The 25176-nt window shown below is 36.7% G+C and overlaps 1 protein-coding gene across 1 annotated transcript in view; it reads right to left on the bottom strand.

Annotated features, from left to right (window-relative positions):
* Nucleotides 1-1181: 1181 nt before the first annotated feature.
* Nucleotides 1182-25176, bottom strand: part of FNBP1 (formin binding protein 1) — a 2646599-nt gene continuing 2622604 nt past the window's right edge. The window contains exon 19 of the mRNA XM_044058144.1: nt 1182-2344. Within this exon, the coding sequence (XP_043914079.1) occupies nt 2271-2344 (74 nt within the window). The 3' untranslated portion in view covers nt 1182-2270. The remainder of the gene's footprint in view (nt 2345-25176) is intronic.

The raw sequence follows: 25176 nt of genomic DNA, 5'->3' as shown, positions 1-25176 counted from the left end.
TTTTTTATCCTTACTGATGGTAATATCTAAGACATGTATATGGTAGCAGAAAAATCTATCTTAAACCTTAAGAAATCTGTGGTCAATTCTAGTTCTTTTATGAAAATGTTGAGTTCTGCAGGCGTCCCTTCCCACAGAAGCAGGATGTCGTCTACAAATCTTCTGTAAAGAAGAATTTTGGAGAAGTTGGCATGTTTAAATAGACAAGAGGACTCCCAAAAGTGCACCACCAGATTGGCATAAGTGTTAGCACAGGGAGTCCCCATTGCTACACCCCATTGTTGTAGAAAGTATTGTTCTCTGTACATAAGTACATTATTATTTAAAACTAAATCTAGCAAGGTGTTCAATAATGCTTGTTCATTTCTACTGAATATTTGGGTGTGATTCAATATGTCTCTTATGGCTTCCTGCCCATATACATTGGGAATCGAGGTGAACAAGTTCTTAACATCAAGTGTTACTAATAAACACGAATCTGTGACAGACTTCTCAACCTCTTTTAAATCACCCAATAACTGATATGTATCTCTCAGTATGGTGGGTATGTCCGACACTACAAGCCTCAACTTTTTTTCTATGTAAAAAGAAATGTTTTCTGTTACCCAGCCATTACCCACAACAATGGGGCGTAAAGGGGGGGGGGGAACACCTTTATGCACCTTAGGGAGCCCTTTAATGTACGGTATCTTGGGATGTTCTATAAACAGGAAAGAATATAAATCTTGGTCAATCTGTCTGCCCATCATTAAATCATACAGTTCTTGATGGACCTCATATATATGTCGCTGCACAATACCCTTATTAATCTGTCTGTAGGTGTCAGCATCTTCTAATAACTTGTTCATGCTCTGAATGTAATCATTCGTATTCAACAACACCACCACCCCCCCTTTGTCTGCTGGTTTAACAATAATATTTTCATTGTTAACTAAAGAAGCCACAGACTCCCATTCGTTTTGACTCATATTAAAAAAACAGTGCCCCTGATTTGTTTTTATAATAATAGCAGTATAAATACTGTTCACAAGCTTTAACAAAACAGTCCAACATGGGATGTAACGTCGGAGTAAAAGTACTCTTCTTCTTAAACATAATGGGAGTATTAACAGGTTTGTTTGACTCCATAGACACACCTTTGTTAAAAAAACACTTCAAAGAAACAGCTCTAACAAATTTCCTTAAATAAATGAGCGTTTTATTAAGTTTACTGACCTGTGCAGGTATATAAGACAATCCTCTATTCAAAACATTAATGTCAGTTTTAGAGTTCAATATTAGAAAGGTTGAAAATCAAGTGATTTAATCCCTCATCCGTGCTCTCCTCGTCTGCGACTCTTCGGAAAGTTTTCTCTTTGTTCTTCCTCGACTCCGCGATCTGTCCCCTGATGTTCTGTGGAGTTGAACAGGCAGGGGTAAAAAACGCTCAATGCTGTCTTGTATCTTGGGTTTAGCTCCCATGAGATGATGTGAGTTCAAGGATAACTGGTTAGGCGGAGGAGTACCAGTCGCAGCCAGCTGTGTAGTTCCGGTGCTCTCAGGATGTGACGTAGAAGGATTACCTGGCCCCATAGGATGTGTTAAAGGGGCAACATATGTCGATTCTGAAGGGGGATTCAATGGTGTCTCACCAGTCAACAACCCACCATTAAATCCATCTTGATTACGTGACAACCTGGGCCAAACAAACACTTGCCCACTGGAAAAGTCACGATAGTCTCTTTGAAGCTTACGTGACTTAACTTGTTGAAGCCTGTCACTATATGAAGTAATTTGAACATAGAGGTTATCTAACCTCTTTAAAAAGATTTCCCCTTTAAATCTTGCCATTAGATCACTATTCAGCTGATCTGCTTTAGTCGCTAGTTCATTTTCAATGGGTAAGAAATATTCAAGTAACAATTTGATATATTTATAGCTCAATTCAAGGTTAAGCCTCTGCCAGCTCTTAAGTAGTTCTGGATGGTTGTTACCATACGAGGGCATACACAACACCCTCATGCCACGTGGAACTACTTTGAAATGTTGACATGCCTCAAGATGTCTACGTTGCCAAATTAGGCGGTGAAGCTTGTAAAGACAATTCTCTAGTTCTTTAAACATAACATTAAATTCAGTCATGTCATTAGCAATACCTGGAACTGGCAGTGTAGCAGTAGCGAGTTCCATACCTAATAAAGGATTGTCCTTATTGTCTATGAGAGTGTTCCATCTCCGGTTGATGATAAGTCTTTCAGGTGCATAATCCAATTCTACTGGAGATCCTTCCATCATGTGGAGGCAGGAACGGCAACCAAAAATGAACTGATGTAGCAAACAAAACAGTCCTGGCTCCCAAAGGTCTCTAACAAAGCCAAACGAGACAATAACGTGAAAATGTAGAAGAAGAAGACCACCACGAAGGATCAACAATTTATTGTAAAAGATAAGCACTTTAGTGTGCACAACAGCACGCTTCTTCAGATCTAATACACAAGAAATAAAACCCCATTTTTATATACAATGGGAGTGTCTACTCCCTATTAATTAATTAACAAGTAATAAAATACCAATCATGCAATTAAGCTGAAACCATTAAAAATGTAAAATGAAAACATTCAAGACGTTAAAAGAATAACAACGCATATGCAATAGAAGGCAATACAAATGTAAAACATCAAATCTCTTATAACCTGACCCAAAAAATGAGTCCGATGTTTTAATACATCATACACATCTTGATCAATAGTCACTCAACACAGTACTGCCAAAATAGTATGCATCATACCTGCTGCAAAACTATAAAACTTCAAGTAAGTTACTATACAGTTAAAATGTCTGAATGAACCGACGTGACCAGTGCACGCTCTTGCTTCTTGATGCTTCAAAATTACTCTATGTTGTCTCAGGCACAGACTAACCAGACTAAACGGATGCTAACCAATGAACCATCCCATAAAAGACTGCAAGAGGGGTAGTGAACGATGAAGATACAATGATAAAAGAGAAGATGAAAAAGTGAGAATGAGTGATCCAACCAATGTTTGGTAATGTAGAATTTAACTAAAAGACAAAGTGTAATTAAGATACGCAATTTCAATTTAGATATTTTAAGGCTGGTAACATGTAGCAATGCCATTTCTCAGGAGAGGGTTGATTTATGGTATCCCATCTTGTCATCTCTCACCTTGAGAAAGCACCAAATGCTGTGAGATTATCTACAAATCCATAAAATATGAAATATATCTGCATGGGGATAGAAGCAGCAGGGACATGAAGTGGACACATTTGAGTTAAATTTGTTTAAGTGGATTGGAGTGAAGTATATGTTGTTGGTAACCATAAATTGTGTATAAGTAAGCTTTTTGAATAGGGAAAAGAAAAGTGTGGATTTAATACCTGATAATTTCTGATCTACTAACAGGTTTGTCCCTTGTTGATCCCAGTATTCTGCATAAATAATTTTATCCTTATATAGACTTGAGATTATAAGTTTATAAGATAAGGACAACATACTCTTTTCTTGCTGCCTAAGCTTTGCAACCACTTGGCAGCCAGACTGCAGTCAGAGTCACTAATAGTATGGCCAGGAAGTAGAGATGCAATAATTTCCCTTATCTGCCTCAAAATTATGATGTATGCTTTAGGTAAGTTTAAGAGGGTTCAAAGTTCTGTTAATGAGTGCCTATGTTCATGAATATCCCATAGTGTATATTCCCTTATTAGAGGGTAGTCTATCAAATTGATCATGCTGGAGTTCAGTTTGAGATTTGGATTAAAGTGGATGGGCTGGGAAAGGAGAAGTGCATTTTCTAGATTCAGAGAGTTAAATAACTCTTGAAAGGATTTGATTATAACCTTTAAGGTATGCTGCAGTTTCAGATTTTTGAGAGATGATGGACCTAAAAACGGGAGAGCTTTAGGGTTAACTTTGCTATTCAGGGTATAATTATGCCACATTTTAACCCAGAGGGCAGTCCATGTTACATAGTTTGGATGATGATTGGCAATTGTAATTATTCTATTGGCGTGCATGATTCTATAATATAGTTGCAGATCAGGCATATCAAGACCTCCCTTAATTTTTGGAAGGATGAGTATTTGATATGACACACTTACGGATTTGGGGTGCCATATGAATTTCGCAAAGGCTTTATGTATTCTAGTGAAGAGGGCATTGGGTGTGAATAGATCTATTTATTAGTATAGAGATGGGAAAGGCTATGGAATCAGCAGCAAGCTTAAGAAAGAGGAGAGGTAGTTTATCAGCAGATGGGGAGCAAGGTTTCAGTTTCTAAAGAAGAGATTTGATATAGCAGGTGGGGATGGGTTTAAGAGAGAAAGGGGTTTTGTTGATATAGGAAGATAAGAGGGAAGAGTTGGAGGGACTGGAGTTATGATCTGAAAGAGTTAGCTTTTGGATGGTGTCAATGAAGTAGTTGTTTAGCAGGGTGGCAGTTTCTAGTGGAGTGTTATTGAGGAAGGGGTTTGTGGTAGAGGGGTTACCTGGGTGAAGGATATTGTTAATGGCAGACCAGAATTTTTGGGAGTTGGGCTGGTGCCTGGATTGTGCTGTAGTGTAAAAGTCTTTCTTGTCCTTATAAATTTGTTTTTTTTTTGTTAGGTTTCTGATATCTTTGTAGGTTTGTAGTAGGGTAGGGGATTTGGTTTTCTGCCAGGCTTTCCAGATACTGTCCCTTTTGTGCATGAGGCAGCAAGTTTCTTTTGATAACCAAGGTGTACATTTTATCCTAATTTTTCTTTGGGGAGCAAGCAAGTCTAGGATGCTGAGGAATACCTGGTTGAGATTTTATGCATCTTCATTGAGGGGAGGATAATGAAGAAAGGACCAGTAGATGGAAGCTAGTTTAGAGCTAAAGGAATTGATGTTGAATGATGAAAGTTTACGACAGTCTCTGTATATGTGGGATTTATGTTATACATAAAAGGAGGGAGTCGTAACCTCTCAAGAATATGATGCTTTCTGTGATGCCCCACCACTGGTCCACTAATCAAGGAGCCACAATCCTCACCAGTGGGGGAAGTACGTTGGGAGGATGACAAGACTTTTAGTATTTAAATGTTAATTGAATTAAGTTCAGGTTTTATTTCTGATGAAGTCTCTTAGGAGATGAAAGCGCTAAAATGGTTCATTAAATCAAATGATTTATTAAATTTGGCTATTTTGTACAGTTTTCGTACTCCGTTTCTGTCCATTCAGTGTCCGGTTCATTTTGGTTTTGGTCATAGTGTTTCATTTTATTTTTTCTTTGGTATAGGATGACAGGTACACACAATATTTCCAGACACAGCTTTCTGCATCAAGTGCAATTTCCCTTAAGAGCACACACAGATCACAGTCAGTCCGGGACTGGTTTCTTCCTCTTTCTCCAGATCCCCAGTTAGATTCCTCACTGGCACAGCTATAGAATTGAGATCTCAGCTGAGAGAACAAGCCAAGACCTCCAGCACCCTCTCTGTCCAACCAGTGCTTAGTGTCCCTGCCCAAGTAGCTGGCACACACACACTTTGAGCTTTGATTTATACACACACACACACACACACACCTGGGAAGGCTGGTGCAGGTTTACTAGCTATGCCCCCTTCTGCCCAGACTATAATATAGTTATTACTACCACCCGCCAGCTCCTTATCAGCTACTTTAAGGCCTTTAACACAGGGTGTCCAATCTTACCATGTAATGTTACTATCAGTACAAATGGTAGTTTGACCAAGAGCAAGGCTATTAGGAGTGGCCCACAGTATCACCAAATAAATATGCAAATACTCTCAGAACTTAAATATCTACAGACAGATCAGCCACAATGAAAGGTTTAAATAGGATGTCGCAGTGTTGCAGTGGTAGCATTGTCGCCTCACAGCAAGAGGTTCTCTGGTTTGATTCTCAGCTGGGGTGCCTTCTGTGTGGAGTCTGCATGACCTCCCTGTGTTCGTGTAGGTTTCATCCGGTTCCCTCCCATGTTACAAAGACATGCATCTGGAGCGTTTCTCCTTGGGCCTCCACTGAAAATTGGCTTCCTTCTAAGTTAGACTTTCTTGGTAAACAGATGTTAAATAAATGTTAAATAAATAATAAGTAAAATAAATTAAATATATTTAATAAATAAAAGAACACGACAATACTAAATATATATTAACAGTAACATCAGAGTTCAAAATCACAGGAAATATTTAAAACAACATTGCAGGACAGTCTAAAATAGATAATGAAAAATATCTAAGCTAAGCTTTGCTATATTCCTGACAATATCTAAGAGAATTACTATACCCTAGTACACTTACTTAATTAGAGCAGCAAGGCAGATGTGGTGAGTGAATCTTGAAGTTGTCAAGTCAAATGCAGACTACAGAATGTAGTCTCTCTCTCTCAGAGTTCTTAAATTAATATCTCAAATATTACTGCTGGGATAGCTTGCAGAATGACATCATTTCTTGTCATCTGACTCTATCCCAGGTAAACCCCCCACTGCTGAAAGCTATCAGTATTTAGCATCTACCCGTGAAAATACATACACAAGAGCTTTTCCTCAGATCTTTGCAGATCCTGGAAGTCCTAAAACAATAAAACACTTCCAGGACAAGACAGACGACACAGACAATGTTGCTGCACTGAAATCGAAAGATAGCATCTTTTTTTATGGCTCAGCCATAAAGTACTTTAATTTTAGCTATTGTTCTGAAGTTTTGCAAGTTAACCTTCTGTATTCCAGTTTTCCCTTTTAAAATATATGTATTTAAACAGTTACTATAGTGCAGGTACACTTCTGTTCTATTCTTATAGGGCATGCTGTGGTTACATTTTAAGCAGTTTGCAAAAATCTTTTCAACACACACTTCTATACCAGCAGTTTGATATACACTTGACATACAGTTCTAATATATTTGTAACACAAGTATCTTATATGGATCATGTTGAGATTCACAAATGACACATAACCATTTACAAAATTCCAGACAGCTGTGCTGGCAGTATCTCCCTCTGTCACACTTCTATATAAATCATGCTGATATTTACAAATGACATATACTTATTTACAAAATTCCAGATAGCTGGGCTGGCAGTACCTCCTTTCGTGACACTTTCTATAATGTCTTTAAATGTTAATGGTCTCAAAGATAAATACAGAAAAGAAAGAGTAATGAACTATATTAAAAATGTAGAGTGCAAATAGCTATGCTACAGGAGGCACACTTGGAAAGAAGTGAACATGTTAAAGGTTTTCAGGTGGTTATTCAGGGGAATATTTATATTCATTTCAAGAAAAGTTCCAGTAGTAATAGAAAAGTATAAAAAAGACAATAATGGTAGGTTTGCCGTACTAAGGGGCTACTGGCAAGGGAGGAGGATTACACTGGCATGTATTTATATTCCACTGAAAACTGCTATAATGGAGCTTAATACAATTCTGGGAGAAATAATCAGCTTTCAGCAAGAGATATTGTTTATAGGTGGGGAATAGAATTTGATTTCCAATAGTGAAGATATGTCAACAAAGGAGGGTAGATTTTTAAAGAAATTTATGAAAATATGTGGCATGGAAGATGTGAATTCAGTACTAGGATTGTGGAGTGACTTTACATATTATTCCTCAAGATACAAAAACTGTGCTAGGCTAGACAACTTATAGTTCACAGAAACATGTGTATTTGATTGATGGTCTTGATACATATCCAATAACTATTTTAGATCATGCATCAGTAATACCTAAAATAAAAACAGACGGTAATGAAATAAAAATGAGACTCTGATGCTTTCCCGCCTGTCAAAAACAGAGGAATTTAAGGGATGGGTAGTGGAAATTATTCAGGAGCTATTACAGAAGACAGAAATTTCTTCTGGAAATATACCTAGAGAGTGGGATAAAATTAAAGTGGAGTTTAAAAATAGGGTGGAATAAAAGAAAGGGATATATGGTTAAGAAGTAACAAGAATTATTTAGTGGGACTGACAAATGTTAATGTACTGCAAAATAGGAGGAATCTCGCAGAACAAGAAGAGGAGCAACTGCAGAATGCTAAACAGAAAATAAGGGATTACCTCGATAATATGCATGCGTTTAGAAAGATTGTTATTAAGCAACTGTTTTTTGATAATAACGCTAGAGCACAAAAACTTTTAGCACAACGACTCAGGCAACAGAAAGTAGAAAAGTCTGTCATCAAGCTTAGGGAGCCTATAACAAGGGATCCTGTAGAAGTATTGGAACTATTTTAGAAATTCTGTGAACGTCGGTATAAAGTAGAGAAATCTAGAAATCAAGAAATGTACAAATAAAAATGTTTATGGAAGAATTAAATATGCAAAGGTTACATGTGGAGGAGGCTCAGTCAGTAACAGGATAGGAGAATATTAGATAAAAATGGTGATGTATAACCAATCTACAGGAAAATCCCCAGGAACAGATGGTATTCTTGTGGAAGTTTGGAAGCTAGGAGGGAAAAACTGATAAAGAACTGGAAAGTTTTAACAGTATTTTAAGAGGATGAGACGTATCAACATCCTGGAAGAAAGCAATGGTAGTTGTAATATCTAAAGAAGGTAAATATCTATCAGAGCCAGCTTCATAGAGGTCCATTTCAATAATAAACCATGATTATGAAGTGTTTATGTCTATAATGGCTACAAGAATGGTAAAAGTGATGCCAAAATTGATAGCTATAGATCAATGTGGTTTTTTGGAGGGGAGGCAAACATTTGACAACATAAAAGGAACAGATATGATCCCGGGAGAAGCAAAAAGTAAGAAAATACCACTGGTGTTGGTGGGTCTTGATGCAGAGAAAGCATTTTACAGAGTAAGCTGGGAGTTTATCATCAGAGCAATGGAAGCATTTGCATTCCCTGATAAAATTATAAGGTTGACTAGGGGGGACATATGAGAGATTGGAGGTGAAAATTAAAGTGGGTGGGGTCCTCTCTGATAATCTCTGCTTGAGCAGAGGAACCTAGCAGAGGTGGCCTCTCTCCCCTTTGTTATTTGCATTATATTTAGAATCACTGGCAAAGAAAATAAGGGACTCAGAAACTCAAGAAATGGCAGTCAAGAAAAGCTGACACTATTTGCAGATGACATTATTTTATACCTGACAAAACCAGAAAAGGGGCATTACAGTGCTGTGGAATACTCTGAGATGGTTTCAAATCATTTCAGGATACAAAATTAATGAAGCTAAAGCAAATGCAATAGCTCTAAACTATGTACTCACATATGAATTGGTTCAACAATATCCATACTTATGGGGACAGGATAAAATGAATACCTACTATTTTAGGAGTATGAATTAAAATGATTCTGGTCTGGCAGCTAAGGATATGTAGGAAGAGACTAAACAAAGATAATACAAACATTGAGAAAATGAAAGCTCTGTTATATGGATACTGATAGTAAGATACAAGCAGTTAAAATGTTTTAGTCCCTTTAATCTTATACACAGATCAGGCCTATTTTTATGAAGCAGAAGAAAAGCTGTGGATAACAATTAATAAAGAGCTGAAAATTTTATCTGTGTGGGGAAGACAGCAACAGTCAAGTGGGATAAGCTTATTCTTCCAATAGAACAGGGTGGACTAGGATTGCCAGATTTGAAGGGGTATTTCACAGCAACATAGTTAAGGCTCCTATACATAGTACAAGCAGAAAACTATAATTCAAAGTGAAAGGAGATGATGATGAAACAGGGAAGCTCAAAAAACAAGGCGATACTGATATTTTGGACGCAGACTATATACACAGATTATTATATTGATAAAGTAGTATGAGATGCTAAGTGATACAAGCTTTTATAAAGAAACTAACTGGAGTGAGATTTGTAAGGTTTATTGTTTTATTGACTCTCAAGTTGAGTGGTGCATCACTGAAAGACTCATAAGCAATGAGCTGAGCGATTTTTTTTAAACAGGTTACTATGAATGAGTTGGTATATTTGGTTTGCCGAAAGTTCACAAGAGCATGTCAAAGCCACCTATGAAACTGATTGTTTCGGGTAATGGAAACAAGACTGCACCTATGGCAATAGTGTTGGATAAATTCTTGCAAAAAGTTGTCCTGAAAAAATGACATTATCATTAAGGACATGCTTGATTTTATTAATAAGATTATGAATTTTAGAATTAGTGAGATGGCCTTTTTAGTAACTACTGATGTCAATTCCTTTTATACTGTAGTTATTAATGATTTGGACCTTGAAATTGTAGGAAAGGAACTTTTTTCAGCTAAATGTTTTTCAGATTGCATTTGTGTGCTTTTTTGATCGAAATGTTAGATGTTATTAATATTTTTGTAATTCGATGCACATTTTTTATACATTATAATGGAGCTGCCATGGAGGCAGCCATGGCCCCCAGTTATGCCACACCTTTTATGACAGGTTGGGAAAACGAGTTTATCTTAAAGTCTGAGCATAAGGAAGATATGTTATTTTATGCTTGTTTTATGGTCTATATTAGATGAACAAACGCTTAAAATGTTGAGTACATCATGCTCGATAGCTTTTAAGTGAAAGTTCACCTAAGCGAAACTCCATAATGTCGAAACAAAGAGTTTCGAAAAATTATTGATGGCCAGCCATCAGGAAGCCAGCGGCTGACGGCTAAAATGTACTGTACACCATTAAACCTCCCCAAAAAAAACAAAAAAAACCCAAAAACAAATCAACAAACAAAATAAATTGGGAGGCTTTGTCCCCCTCACCCCCCTACTTAAATATACCAACTTTGACATCGCACCACAGTGGAGGACTGTCATAACATTACATAGGGTGAACAATGAGACTGTACCACAGTGGAGGACTGTAAGAACGGCTAGACAAGGTGAACGTTATGACGTCAGCCATTGGCTTCCTGACGGCTGGCCAACTCTAACTTTTCTAAACTCCCTGTTTCAACATTCTTAGGTTTTGCTTGGATGAACGCTCGATTAGAAGCTGTCGAGCATGTCGTACTCGACATTTTAAGCATTTGTTCATCTAATAGGGAACCTTGTTTTATTGACATTTTTGTTGTATGGAGAGGGGACATGTCACAGCTACACAATTTCTTTGTGTAAACAAAGCATCAAATTATGTTTCTCATGTAACTATAATCAAACTTTTATCAGTTTTATTTAGATTTGCATGCTTATAAAAAAGGATGACTGATTGTTAACTAAGATTTTTTAAGAAGGAAGTGCAAAGTAATTTGTTTTTCAATTGCAGCAGCATGCATTCAAAGAATTTGAAAAGTAATATTATGTAGGGTCAGTTTATTCGGACAAGTAGACTGACTGATGAATATCATTTGTTTGAGGTGGAGAGAAAAGCAGTGTGCAGAAAGTTTATTACAGAGGCTAGCCTAAAGATTTGATTAAAGGTTCCTTCAAGGAAGTATTTGAAGGTAGAAATGAAAAGCACCAACCTTGTAGATTGTCTACCTGCAGTTACAAAGAAAATAGTAAAAAAGCATAAGATAAATGTATATGTTTTGTTAACAATAAAAGCTATTGTTCTTCTACGGAGTTCAAAATATTCCAATTTTTATAAATGGCAATGCTACCAGTAAGAAATATTCTTTACAATGATAGTGCATTTACAGTCTTTTCCATAACTGCTGTAATATATTATAATCCACACAAATCCGAAATTATATTTTTTCTAAACTTTCGGAAATATATTTTCATATTTTGAAAACTATACAGTCTAGACATCTTTTGTTAAAAAAAATTGCTAACCAGACAAAAAGCATTCACATGGCAAGAAATTCCACTACAAGTGCATGTATATTGAGATATTTACAGAAATATGAAAACATGTGTAACTGTATAATTAACAACAGAAATAATACCAGATATCTCTCAACTTACACTGCAAATAATAAAGACAGTTGTCTTCAACAACATCTAAGGTTTTGTCTAATGGAGAAATACTCCTGGATGACCACAAAACCAAAAAACAGACTGGAGGATACAGAAGAACAGAGTAGAATCCACACAATGTTAGTGTAATAAAAAACTTTTAATCTACGCTTTCGTAACCAAACTTCTTCAGAATAAAATATACATTCTCTACATCACATTTAAAACCAGTTTTAAAATGCCTCTGCACCAATGAACACGTGTTTCCACTTAAACAGTTACAAAATTAATCAATAAAATTTCAAAGCTCAGGAAGTTATTTCCTTATATAGACTCTACTGTCTTTCAAAAAAAACATTTAATGTTAGCATCATTTATAACAGATTTCTTCCTGAGCTTTTAAATGTTATTAATTGTGTAACTGTTTAAGCCACCATTAATACCTGGTGACTTTTCTGCATGTAGTTGTATCCATTTCTGTTCTCTCTCTTCTATCTATCTTTTCTGTTTTATTTTTAATGTCACCACCTCTAATGTTATATTATATTATTTCTAATACTAAAAAAATAAAAATGTGAAGGACCTTGTTCTTTAATGTGTTTTGCAAGTGCATTAGTTTCTTTTTGATTTGCTATATCTCTTATGTATTCTAAAATTCGTTTTTTAAAAATCCTATTGGTTTTTCCTACATAAAAAACATAACATAATTTACAAAAACTAAGATACACAACATGCTTGGTCCTACAATCTGCATAAAATTCAAATTCTATCGAAAAGTTTTGGCTAGGGTGTGTAAATACACTATTAGTATATATAAATTTATATGTCATGCAATATCGGCATGGGAATGTACCAAATCTCTGAAATAATCTCTGAAATAACGAAATGTAGTTCTTTTAGTCAATGGTCTATAGCATAATTGTTTCTTTAATGATCTATTATTTCTAAAGCAAAAATGTGGCTTATTATCAGTAATCCCATTTAGTTCTTCTACGGAGTTCAAAATATTCCAATTTTTATGAAAAATGGAACAAAAGGCATTTATGTCACTAGAATAGGTAATAAGAAACCTTACTATATCTTGGTAGTTCTAGTGTTATATATGTTTGGTTCTTCATTCATATCACTAGAAAAAAATGGTCTGCCTTGTGTATGGTTAACGGTGTAGCATCACTGAAACCCTTTTTAAAGGCTAAACCTCTTAGACATTGATTTTTACATATATATATATTTTTAATATTGAACATGTTTTGTTAAACATTTTTTTTACCTTTATTCATACATTTACATCTTTTCAAGTCTTATAAGATTTTAACTTATATTTAATAGTACTACTTAATATATTAATTGTTTTACTAATTGATGATTGCTTAAATATGCTATGCTACTTTGAGTGCATAGTTTGATGAAGCGATCAGTTACTGTAGATCGTGAAAGTGCTTACTTGGATTAAACTTTCTTTTTGGATTATCCTTCATCTGTGTTATGTAATCTACTCATCCTCATCAGGTATAATGTTGCTATGACATCAACTCTTTGTTTACAGTAATACCTACACATGTTCTAAAGTGAACCTAATCTGTGATTTCTGTTAGTTACTTGTGATAGATTAGTACTATTTATTGAATATCTGCATGGTACTAATGAATTTTTAAGATTTACATATGGCCATTCACTAGACACTATCAATTTTCTGGATGTAACAGTTAGCAAGACTACAAATACACAACTAATGACTAAATTCTATAGGAAACTTACTTGAAGGAATAATATCTTACACAAAACAAGCATGCATCCGAAACATGTTAGTAAGAATGTAATGACACAGCTGATGAGGATGAGTAGATTACATAACACAGATGAAGGACTTGAACAAGCAGTATCAATGCTCAGAAATGAACTCAGCGATAGAGGTTATAAAAGGCGTGAGATAAACCATGATATTATTGAGATGCATGAAGCAAGGAATACACAAGGCAGATAATTTTTTTCTAGTGATATGAATAAAGAAGCAAACATATATAACACTAGAACTACCAGAGATATAGTAAGATTTCCTATTACCTATTCTAGTGACATAAATGCCTTTTGTTCCATTTTTCATAAAAATTGGAATATTTTGAACTCTGTAGAAGAACTAAATGGGCTTATTGATAATAAGCCACATTTTTGCTTTAGAAATAATAGATCATTAAAGAGACAATTATGCTATAGACCATTGACTAAAAAGAACTACACTTAGTTCTCTCAGAGATTTGGTACATTTTCATGCAGACATTGCGTGGCATGTAAATTTATATATACTAATAGTGTATTTATACACCCTAGCCAAAACTTTTCGATAGAATTTGAATTTTATGCAGATTGTAGGACCAAGCATGTTGTGTATCTTAGTTTTTGTAAATTATGTTATGTTTTTATGTAGGAAAAAAACAATAGGATTTTTAAAGAACGAATTTTAGAACACATAAGAGATATAGCAAATCAAAAAGAAACTAATGCACTTGCAAAACACATTAAAGAACAAGGTCTTTCACATGTTTTTAATTTTTTAGTATTAGAAATAATAGAAGATAATATCAGAGGTGGTGACATTAAAAATAAAACAGAAGAGATAGAACAGAAATGGATACTACAACTACATGCAGAAAAGTCACCAGGCATTAATGGTGTACCATCACTGAAACCCTTTTTAAAGGCTAAACCTCTTAGACATTGATTTTTTACATATATTTTTAATATTGAACATGTTTTGATAAACAGTTTATTTTTACCTTTATTCATACATTTCCATCTTTTCAAGTCTTATAAGATTTTAACTTATATTTAATGGTACTATTTATTTTTAATTGATTAATATATTAATTGTTTTACTAATTGATGATTGCTTAAATATGCAATGCTACTTTGAGTGCATAGTCTGATGAAGCAATCAGTTACTATAGATCGTGAAAGTGCTTACTTGGATATACTTGGATTAAACTTTCTTTTTGGATTATCCTGCAGCTGTGGTCACTTTGTTCTTTTATATTTTTATTCATAGTGTGATATAAACCAGCATTTTCATTGAATAGTCCTGACTCCGATACTGGTGTTTCACATTATACAGTTCAATAAAATGTAGGTCTCTCAGTTACGAAAATATGGACATAAGAATAAATGGCAAAGATTAATTTATTCACTACAGAACATCCTAGACTAAAAATCTTGCGTCATTTTGTTAATAACTCCTTGCCCTTTTTAATACTGCCTATTATTGCCCAGTAAGTCACTTAGTTAAAGAAGCTAGAACCAAAACAAGTTCTGGACACTATGAGGAGGTGTGGATGGGAAGTGGAAGTATATAAAAAAGGCATGTTAGACTTGAGTTAGTTGAATGTGATGCCCAAAGCGTTTATGGACAATGAGATTTGGAATATTGTAAGGAATAATTGCAAATTTTTTACAGGGTTTCCTGAGCTGAGACAATTAAGAGAAATGGTGATAGTCCAACATTTATTAAAAAGGGGAGACAGTTTTAAGGATATGGTCCAGAAATGTGTAAGTAACTTGTCAGGGAAGATTGACCCAAGGACATGAGTAAATGTTTTGACTGTAATTATTGTAAATTCATTAATGGGGGTGCTAAATTAATAATACTAAAAGAGATGTCAATAAGGGTCCCAGGAAGCTTTAATTGCATGTCCACGTTTGTGGTTTATGCCACTTATTGTACTAAGTGTTATGCGTTTTGCACAGACAAAACTGCTATGGAGTTATTCTGAAAGATTTATGAGCATATGTATGCAGCTGGGACTGAAGATGTGAAGAATATCCTTCATAGATATTCAAAATTATTTACAATAACATATATTTATTTACAGATACAGATGCAGTTAAAATGTTTTTATTAGGTTTGGTGTGGGGGGGGAGGACCTGGACATGGAGTACTCCTGGTAATTAAGGTTGAATGCATGCTGTAAACATGAAATGAATGATGAGGAGAATTTTTGGCGTTCTTAAAGATAAGGAAGCTAAATCATTGATCATGTGATTTTCTAATGGCTATTTATTTGTGTTTTTTAATGTCAGAGTTAGTCTGTTGAAGTTCTATGAAGAGCAAAAGCACTTATTCTAACTATATTAAAGTTTAGTTTTTATTTTTATATTTGCCATTTTGAATTTTATAGAATAAACTTTAACACATGAGCCTGACAATTCAAAATTCTAAAAATCAAAGTTGCAGAAGCATGCATTTTTCCCATACTTACTAATTATTTTTCCATACTTTCAGAAAGTGTAGGATTGGAATTAACTAAATTATTAGCAGCAGTAGGATTAATTACAGTTATAGCTACTGGGTCAGGTTTGAGATGAGTGTATAAACACTTATAAGACAGACTGAATAAAGTTTCTCAGTCTGTCTTTTTAGGGGCAGCAGGCTGTCTGTCAGGAAAACTGGCAGTGACACACATCCTTCAGTGCTGACAGCACTGGAGGAATGGGTAAAGGTTCTGGAAATTCCATTTGTAACAACTCATAGTGTTTTCTGAGGGACTGAGAACCCTTTGTGTTCTCCCACTGAAAACACTGGTAAATTCTGGAAATAGTTTCAGAGGAACAGAATCCCCCCACAGGTAGAATTAGATACTGTGCTCTCCTCTGAATTTGAATCAGAAACTGAGGAGAAAGCCCTGCGTCTATTCCTTCATCTTCCTGTCCAGATTCAGATTCTTGAGTCTTACCAGGAAAAGACGCATCCCTCTTTATTTTACCAAAAGCTACCTTATAAGAAGGATCAACAGCTTGAATAAGACCCTGAGCCAGATCAAGTAAAGTACTCCTCACAAGAGAAATTTGAGCATGAACAGATACGTGTTTAGTTTTCTTTTTGACAGGAACAATGGGGCCAAGAGGGTTATTAATGGCAGCAGCAGCAGCTTCCTCCAGGATAGGCAAAACATTCTGATTAAACAGAGAAGAATTACCTGCTACCTCTCTCAGTACTGACAAGACTGGTGCTCACTGAAAGGACCCTAACAGCTGCAGAGGACATGATTAACCCCCCCCCCCCCAGTCCATAGTGGCTGTAGATATTACACCAGAGGGATCCGGTGTAAAAGATGAGTAGTTTGAGGAACCAGCTTTGGTCACAGCAGCAGAGTCACCCACATGTAACTGAGGCAAATTGCTAGCCTGTTGTGGTGGCAAAAGCTGTTTGCAGAGCAGACTAGGGAAGAGTTATCTGCATATTCTGGGATGAAATGAAGTGTTTTGTTTTTGTGGCTGGAAGAAAGACCAACCATGGGACTGCTAGTTTGTTTCATGCTCAAGTCAAATATGGCTTGAATTAAGACCCTGAGCCAGATTGAATAAACTACTCCTGACAAGAGAAATTTAAGCTTTAAAAGCTGACTAGCTGTTATATCCTTCACATGATATAGCCCATATAGCTAAAGCTTCTGCAGAAGTGATCATTGCATAGCATCTGTGGGTTATGAGATCTCAGACTTGGTATATTTAGAGAGAGCCTTAATGTTTGACTGAATAACAGTTGAAAGGTAGTTATATTTATGGACAAATGGCAAAGGTAAGCATTTGTGAACAGTAATATGAGTAAATGTGGAGGATGTCTGTAAGTGAAGTGTGTGGACATTTAGTGTAGTGGACTTTTGACATACTAGAGTTGTGGTTTGCACATTGTCTGTGTTGGAAGTAAAAAGCTGTATAGTGGATTGTGTATTTGGACTTAAATGTTGAAAGTTTCATTTAAAAAAAGTTTTTGGTATTAATGAGCATGTTTGTGTGTATGCATGTGTGTATAAGTAGGATGGGGTGGAATTAAGGCTAGGGAGGGGATTAATTGTATTTATTTATTTGCTTTTGTTTACTAGGAAGGTATGACTGGGATTAAATACCCATTTTCAGTGAAGCCCCAGGGAAAAAAGCTTAAAAAAATTATGCAGAACAAGTAAATATGCGGCACTTAGGTAAAATAGTCATGTTTATACCAGTTAAAATGCTACAAAAATCTTGAAATTGTCACATTTACATTTGTTACAAAAATCAATATAATTGTACATAGTTGTACAAGGGTTTAGAAGAAGACATATTACATTTATTAAATTCGTTAACACATGATGTGGCTGTACAGGAAGCACAAGGTGATATAAATACAGTTAGACAAGTAGTTGCACCAGAAATTCTAAAAAAATATATATACACAATCAGATACAATGTATAGAATACCTTTCATAATGTAGCATAAATGTCTAGGATTTTTGGTGGCATTTTAAAAATGAAGGAGTAAATCAACTGATCAAGTGACTTTGCTAATGTAGAAGGCTGAAAGTATTTATTTATTTAACATGTGTTAACCAGCAAGGTCCAGCTTATAACAAAGCCAATTTTCAGTGGAGGTCTGGGGAGAAACACTCCAGATGCATGTCTTTTAACGTGGGAGGAAACCAGAGCACCCGAAGGAAACCCACATGAATGCAGGGAAGACATGCAGACTCTGCACAGAAGGCACGCCAGCCGAGAATCAAACCAGAGAACCTCTTGCTGTGAGGCGACAAAGTTACCACAGCAAGTAAAAGGGAAGGAGTGATAAAGGATGACATAAGGGAAGAAAAGAAGGTGATGGTTGGAAGTATAATGGAAGAAATGTTAAGGAAGGATGAGAACAGAAATTTGAAGTTAGTTGTAGAGATGAGAACTGAAAGGTGGAAAAGAGTTGCACAGGTTGGTGGGCATTACTGCGGACATGAGACTGCAGTGTGATGAGAACGGGGAAAAAGAACTGATTGTCAGATATGGAATCTGCCTGTGGGTTTACTGCAGCTACAAAGTCTAGATATCTTCGGATGTTTTTTCACTGTAGTCTTAAAAAGTCATAGGTTACTTATGATATGACTATGAATGAGCTTGAAATGTTGGTCTACACTTTGGAGATACTGGGACAAGAAAGTTTCCGTGTGAGTTTTTGGACTTTTGGGACTCAGCTAGGTTACGTTTGATGGAATGTAGGTTTCCATTTGGTGAGTATCACTGAATGAGTTTAAACAGACATGGAGTTTTGGGTGGTTGGTTTAGTAGCTTGTGTACCATGACAAACTGAATGAAGGAGATTTGATGAGGTGCCAGTTGGGGGTATGTAATGATGTGCAGTAATGGCCTCAGTTTACAAGGTTATATACAAATTTGCCCACTTTATAAACACTATTTTGGCATACATGAAGCTGAGGAGGAGAAGGGAGGCAGCTGCAGCTTTCCTACTGTGGTTTCTGAAGACAAGCCTGGCTGTATATAGTGATCCTAGCTTGGTATGAGTTTTGTTAACTATACAGTCTATGTGGAGTTCAAACTTTAACTTGTCCACAATACTTATTGGTTTACCATTCGCGACTTGCTGGATTTTTGTGTTGTTTGTTGAGAGAGTGCCAGGCCCACTGTGGTTGTTTTTATAATTCATGGATGAAATAAAGTGTTTTTTTTTTTTTGGGGGGGGGGGGGTTATACATAAATGGGATTTCTGTAGCCACTTTTCAGTGGAGATAAAGGCATCTTAAGTGATGGTTTGTAGTGTGCTTAAAAATGGTGCAGAGCAGACTAGGGTAGAGTTATCTGCATATTGTGCATACTGTATAATGAAAGCAAGATTTGATTCCTTCTGCATGTCATTTATGAAGATAGTTATTGAATTAGCACTTGTGATACAGGCAAACTTACATCTAAAATAAATCAAACCATATTAATAAGTTCACATTGACAAACACTATACTTCACATATATTGTTATCCTATGATCTAACAAAGATTACATAAATTATTCAATTCCTGCTTTCTCTTAAACCTCCTTCCTCCTCCAAAACATTTTCTGTGTGTACTGTTCCCACAGTTTCCTTTACTTTCTGTGTAATTTACTCATTTTCTGTATGTATTGTTCCCACAGTTTCCTTTACTTTCTATGTAATTTACTCATACCCTTTTCTGAAGATCCCACTTCTTGTTCTTTTGTGTCTGTTACAATATTCACTACATCAAATATAACTGGCTTATATTCTGATTTGCATTTTCTAGTAACTGTTTTTTGGCAGCCAACAGAATTAAACTTAACAAAGGCTTAGTATGTCTATACAATTCAGATCCTGTATCCCAGCTCAAAAAATAATTTCCTTACTTACACTCATTTGCTCACTCAGTATTCCTGCTAGAGTACTCTGTAAAGAACTTTTGAAGTCTGTCAACTCATTACAATTCCAATACATGTGTTCCCAGTTACCTCTCTTTTCCATCACACCTCAAACATTTGCCAACAACCTGAGGAAAAACCTTTAGAGTCTGATAGGGGTATAAAAGTATCTATGCAAACACTTCTAGGCATAAGTCATCTAGATTTTATTGCATATTTGGGAGCCATACATATATCCTCCCATTGTTTATTTGTGAATTGCGTATCTAATCTCTCTTTCCAGTTGTTTCTGACCTCTGATTGATTCCTGTAGCTATAGTGCAATATTTTATATGCCTTACTAATTATACCTTTTTTAACAGTAGCTTCTGTTGTATATTCAACTAAAATTCAACCAGTTGCAGGTCTTTCATTTAGTATTCCCCTATCCCTTTCTGTTTAGCTATACTCTGATATCAATCCCTGACAGGGAAGGCAATCAGTAGCCTGCAATCCAAATGTCCTCTTGGTCTTTCCCCATTCTATTAACTTTCCTTCTCTGATTATTTGTTCCCAGTACCTTGGTTCCTTTGTCACCTTCCTCGGGTAAATTCCAGCCCCCTCTTGTCTATTCTCAGTACCCATAATTGAGGTGATCCCTATCAGCAGAATCTTTCTCCATCCCCATGTTGTCTTAGTTCTTGGTATACTTGCTGCTATTGTATGAATATAATATTCTGTATAACTTGTTCTCCTTAAGGATCTGTGTCCGACATCCCATTGTTCCCCTATTCTTGAACTATCCCTCTACTTAATCATCATCTCTATCCACTTTGAATTGTCACTTTCTTCTTGTGTTATGTATAACAGCCTTAACTATGTAGCTCTAAAATATCCCTTCAAATCAGGTAATCCTAAACCTCCTTGATCTACTGGGAGGATCAACTAATCCCAGTTGGCTCTTGCCATCTTCTCCTCCCAAATAAAATCCTTCAGTTCATTATTAATTAATATCCATAATTTCTATTCTTGTTGATAAAAATATGCCTGACCTGTGTATAAAACTTAAGGGACTAAAACATTTTTATTGCTTTAATCTTGCTATCCATATCCATAGGCAAGAGCGTCTAGTTTCTCATTTTTTTTGTATTATCTTTTGTTTAGTCTCTTCCTACATATCCCAAGCTGTCATAGCCAAATCATTTTTTTTTAAATCCATACTCATAAATACTTCAATTTATTATGTCCCAATAAGTATGGGTATTGCTGGAACAATTCATGTGTGGGTACATACTTTATAGCTATAGCCTTTGTTTTATCTTCTTTAATTTTATATCCAAAAAAAAGCAGAATTATCTCAAAATATTCCACAACACTGAGATGTCTTTTACTGGATCCATCAGGTACAAAATATTATCATCTGCAAATAAAGCCAACTTTTTTTTGAATACCATACAAATTATATCCTTGTATTTCTGAGTCCCTTGTTTTCTTTGCCAATGGTTCTAAATGCAAATAAACTGGAAAGAGGACACCCCTGCCTGGTTCCTCTGTTCAGGCAAAACTTATCCAGACAGGAACCCTACCACTTAGATTTTCCCCCAGATCTCTCGTATATTCTTCTAATTAACCTTACTGTATCAGGATTTGCAAATGCTTCCATTGCCCTTCTCATAAAATCTCAGATTACTCTATTGAATGCTTTCTCAGCATCAAGCCTCACCAATAACAGTAGTATTTTCTTACATTCTGCTTCCCTCTGGCTCATCATTGATGTCTTTCCATATCACTGTTGCAGTATTCTTCAAAAGGATCTCCTCCCAAGGATAGCCCAATGCCCAGCCAGTATACCAAAGCCTTTACATGTACGCTACCCACATACGGCATAATGGTGATGTATGGACATAAATACTCAGAATTTCTTTGCTGCTAGTCTGAACGCTATTATTGAATGTCAGTCTGAACACCATTATCTTGTGTGCTTACCAAGCCATTTTCAGGAAAGTGCCCCATTGGGGTTTCTTTTCTGTTCTTTTACTTTTTAGTTACTTACTTGTGTTCATGTCACCTAAGAAGGGAAGCTATCAGTGTGGGAGACAGATTCCCAATAAAGACGGTCATGACTAGTGTCTTTTTTAACCTAGGTACTTTCCACAACCACAAGCAGTGCTCTGTCTGCAAGTGTTTGTCCCCAAGACCTTCCATAGTTATCTTATCTTCTCTTTCCATATACCTTGAGAATCAGCATCTTAAAATTGTTAGCTGAGGGTGTTATGCAATTCTCCCATACTGAGGGATAGCCATCTTCTAAGAAGGAGGTCAAGAAATCTAGGTCTGATCCTACTGCTGTCCATCCTCCACTGAACATCTCTCTAGAAGCTAGTGAAGGCCCTGAAGACCGTCTGACGATTGCATCAGATTCCTCTCCAGTGACCCTGTTGGAGGCCAGCATATATCTGAGTTCTCACATGTCTTCAGAGGTTTTAAAAACGTCTGCTATGGTCACTTAGGAGGAACCATGGCTGATTATTTCTGAGGATCCAAGGAGAATTCCTCAAATCTTAGTCTAGGAGGAGACTCCTGATATACTTATTGAAACTCTCCAAGTGACTGAACTGCTGAGGGCTGTTAGGGCACCAAACAAAACACAAAGCATATTACCCCCATTTCAAAAGATCTCCAATGTGAATGGCAGGATTTCACCCAAGGCTCCTTCAGTGCCTTAATGGCCTTGAAGCCTCCCCAAGTCCCTGCTCCTTCATGGTCTTTCTCTCCTGTTAAGTAGGCAAGAGAACCATATTCCTCAGATGACTTAGATTCCAAGAAGAAATCCCTAGCTTACCCCTCTCAAATCTCATCTCCTCTAGCTATGGCTCAGAAAAAAAATGATTTGAGCCCAGATACACTATTGGAGATACTGTTGCTCTTATGACAGAGTACTTTAAATGGGACTGCTCCCAGGTCTCTGACATCATAAAGAGTTACAATGAGCTTTTCCAAATGGAGTCAACTAAGCCGTCTGATGTTCCTCCTGTTTTGGCAGCTCTTTTGGACACCTTTTCTGCTGCCTCCATAGCTCCAGACACTCGGCCACTGAATCTTAAGAAAACCTTGTAGGTTTTACAAGGTGCTTGAGGACTGCAAGTTTTTGATTGTGTCCTTCTGCTAATCCTTCTGTGGTTTCAGTCTTGACTGATGCGCCTTCTAAACTTTCATTGTCACTAAGCTCCATCCATTAGCTAAGAACAGTACAGCTGTTTAAAGACCGGGTAAAAAAGTGTACACTACTGCTACCTTGTCATTTCAGCTACTAATTATCAAACACATATGGTCAGGTATGTCTTGCCTCTCCTTTCTCAGGTAGATAAGGTCATGTCTGATCTTCCTGATTCTTAAGGGAAAGCTTCAGCAATTTATTTGCTTGGGTTCACTTCCCAGGAAGCTCATCAGCCCATAAAATGCAGTTATGATGCTGCTGATGCCTCTTCTCTTCCAGGGCTCCTGCCTTTGGTTCTGTGATGAGGCTTTATTCTTAGCTTTGTCTTCAGGCTCTGCCTGATATTAAAGCCAAACCTTTGGATGCTCCTCTGGATAATAAAAATCTTTTTGGGACAGCTGAAGCTGACTTGTTCAAGTCCCTCCAGGATAAGGGTAAGGCCAAGCAGGAACTCAAACATATTTTATCTCCCCTATCCGTAAACTTCAGAGGAATTAGCCTTCTAAAACTGCCTTTGCCCATAGGCATACTATTCTGCCTTCCAAAGGTAGGAATGGGTCTAGGCATATTTTCCTGCTAAATCTATTCAGTCTCCTACATCTCAGAAGCCATCCTTTCAAGACAAACCTGTCTCTATTTGACATTGTGCCTCCTCTCTCCCTCAGCCACATCCCCCTTACCCTCCAAACTTTCTCTGTCCTTCCCACATTGGCAACAGATCAAACGGGATTCTTGGGTGCTGTCTATCATTCATCAGTAGTATTTCATAGTATGGAAGTCCTTTCCCCATGTTTCGGTCATTACACAACCTCCTCAAGACCAGCTTTCTCATTTTTCAGAGGTTTCGCAGTCCCTTTTGGATCGAGGCATTGTTCCACCCACCCAAATGGGAAGGGGTTTTTACTCCAGGATGTTTTTGGTTCCCAGAAGGAGGGGACTTGGAGACCAATTCTGGATCTTTCTTTTTTCAACACATTCTGCAAGGTCTTTCTGTTAGGATGCTGCCTCTTCAGACCTTGTTTCTATCCTCCTTCCTTAGGCCTTCTTGGTCTCTCTCGATCTCATGGATGCCTATCTTAATATTCCCATTCATCCTCTATTTAGTAATATTTTTACATTTCTCTATTTCTTCCTCTTGTTTTCATTTATCTGCTTTGTTCTTTGGCCCTTCTACTGCCCCAAGGGCATTGACCAAATGCCTTGCTCCTGTGACTACTTTTTGCAGGCTTCGATAGGTACAGCTATTCTCCTATCTAGATGATTGCTTATTCAGGTTCTTTCTCCCAGCAGTCATCTGTAAGATCTGCACTTTATCACTCTTCTTTCACAAAATCTGGGATTCACTATCAATTTCAAAAAGTTGGTCCTTGGAACCTCCCAAGATCATATTTATCTTGGTTGCAAGATTCAGACCATTCCCATGTTGGCTTCACTTCCTGCTCCCTATATTTTGTCTCTGACAACCTTCTATCAGTCTCTTCTTCCTCTGTCATGGCTAAGGAAATTCTCAGGTCTCCAAGGTTTAATGCCTCCACCATGCCCATGCTTCCTCTCGCCAGGCTCCATATGAGGAAGCTCCAGTGATACCTCAAATCAGTGTAGCTTAAGCACTGCCACTCTCTGTGAGCTGCCTGTTCTTTGCTTCCTTGTCTCAAACTTGAGCTCCAGAGGTGGATTTATTCTCTAAATCTGGGACTGCTGTTTCAGGCTCCAATTCCTTAGCAGGAAATTTTCATGGATACCTCAGATCTGGGGTGGGGTGCTTCTTGTAGCCTTCTGAAAGTTCAGGGTCTCTGGTCTATGGTCTCCTCATCAGAAGTCTGACCATATCAACATAAAAGAGATGAGGGCTCTGCTTCTGGCTCTATACGCCTTTCATTCCTCTTTTTCTACTTGGGCCCCTGAAGACAGGCTCAGGATGTGTTTCTGGACATAGTCCACTGGTAGAGTATTTCTCAGGTAGATCTTTTTGCCTCCCGT

Source organism: Protopterus annectens, chromosome 16.part0, assembly GCF_019279795.1.
Source record: "Protopterus annectens isolate FY-2018-M chromosome 16.part0, PAN1.0, whole genome shotgun sequence".
Taxonomy (NCBI): Eukaryota; Metazoa; Chordata; order Ceratodontiformes; family Protopteridae; genus Protopterus; species Protopterus annectens.
Note: the sequence above shows the minus strand (reverse complement) of the source record. Positions and strands in the feature narration are given on the sequence as shown.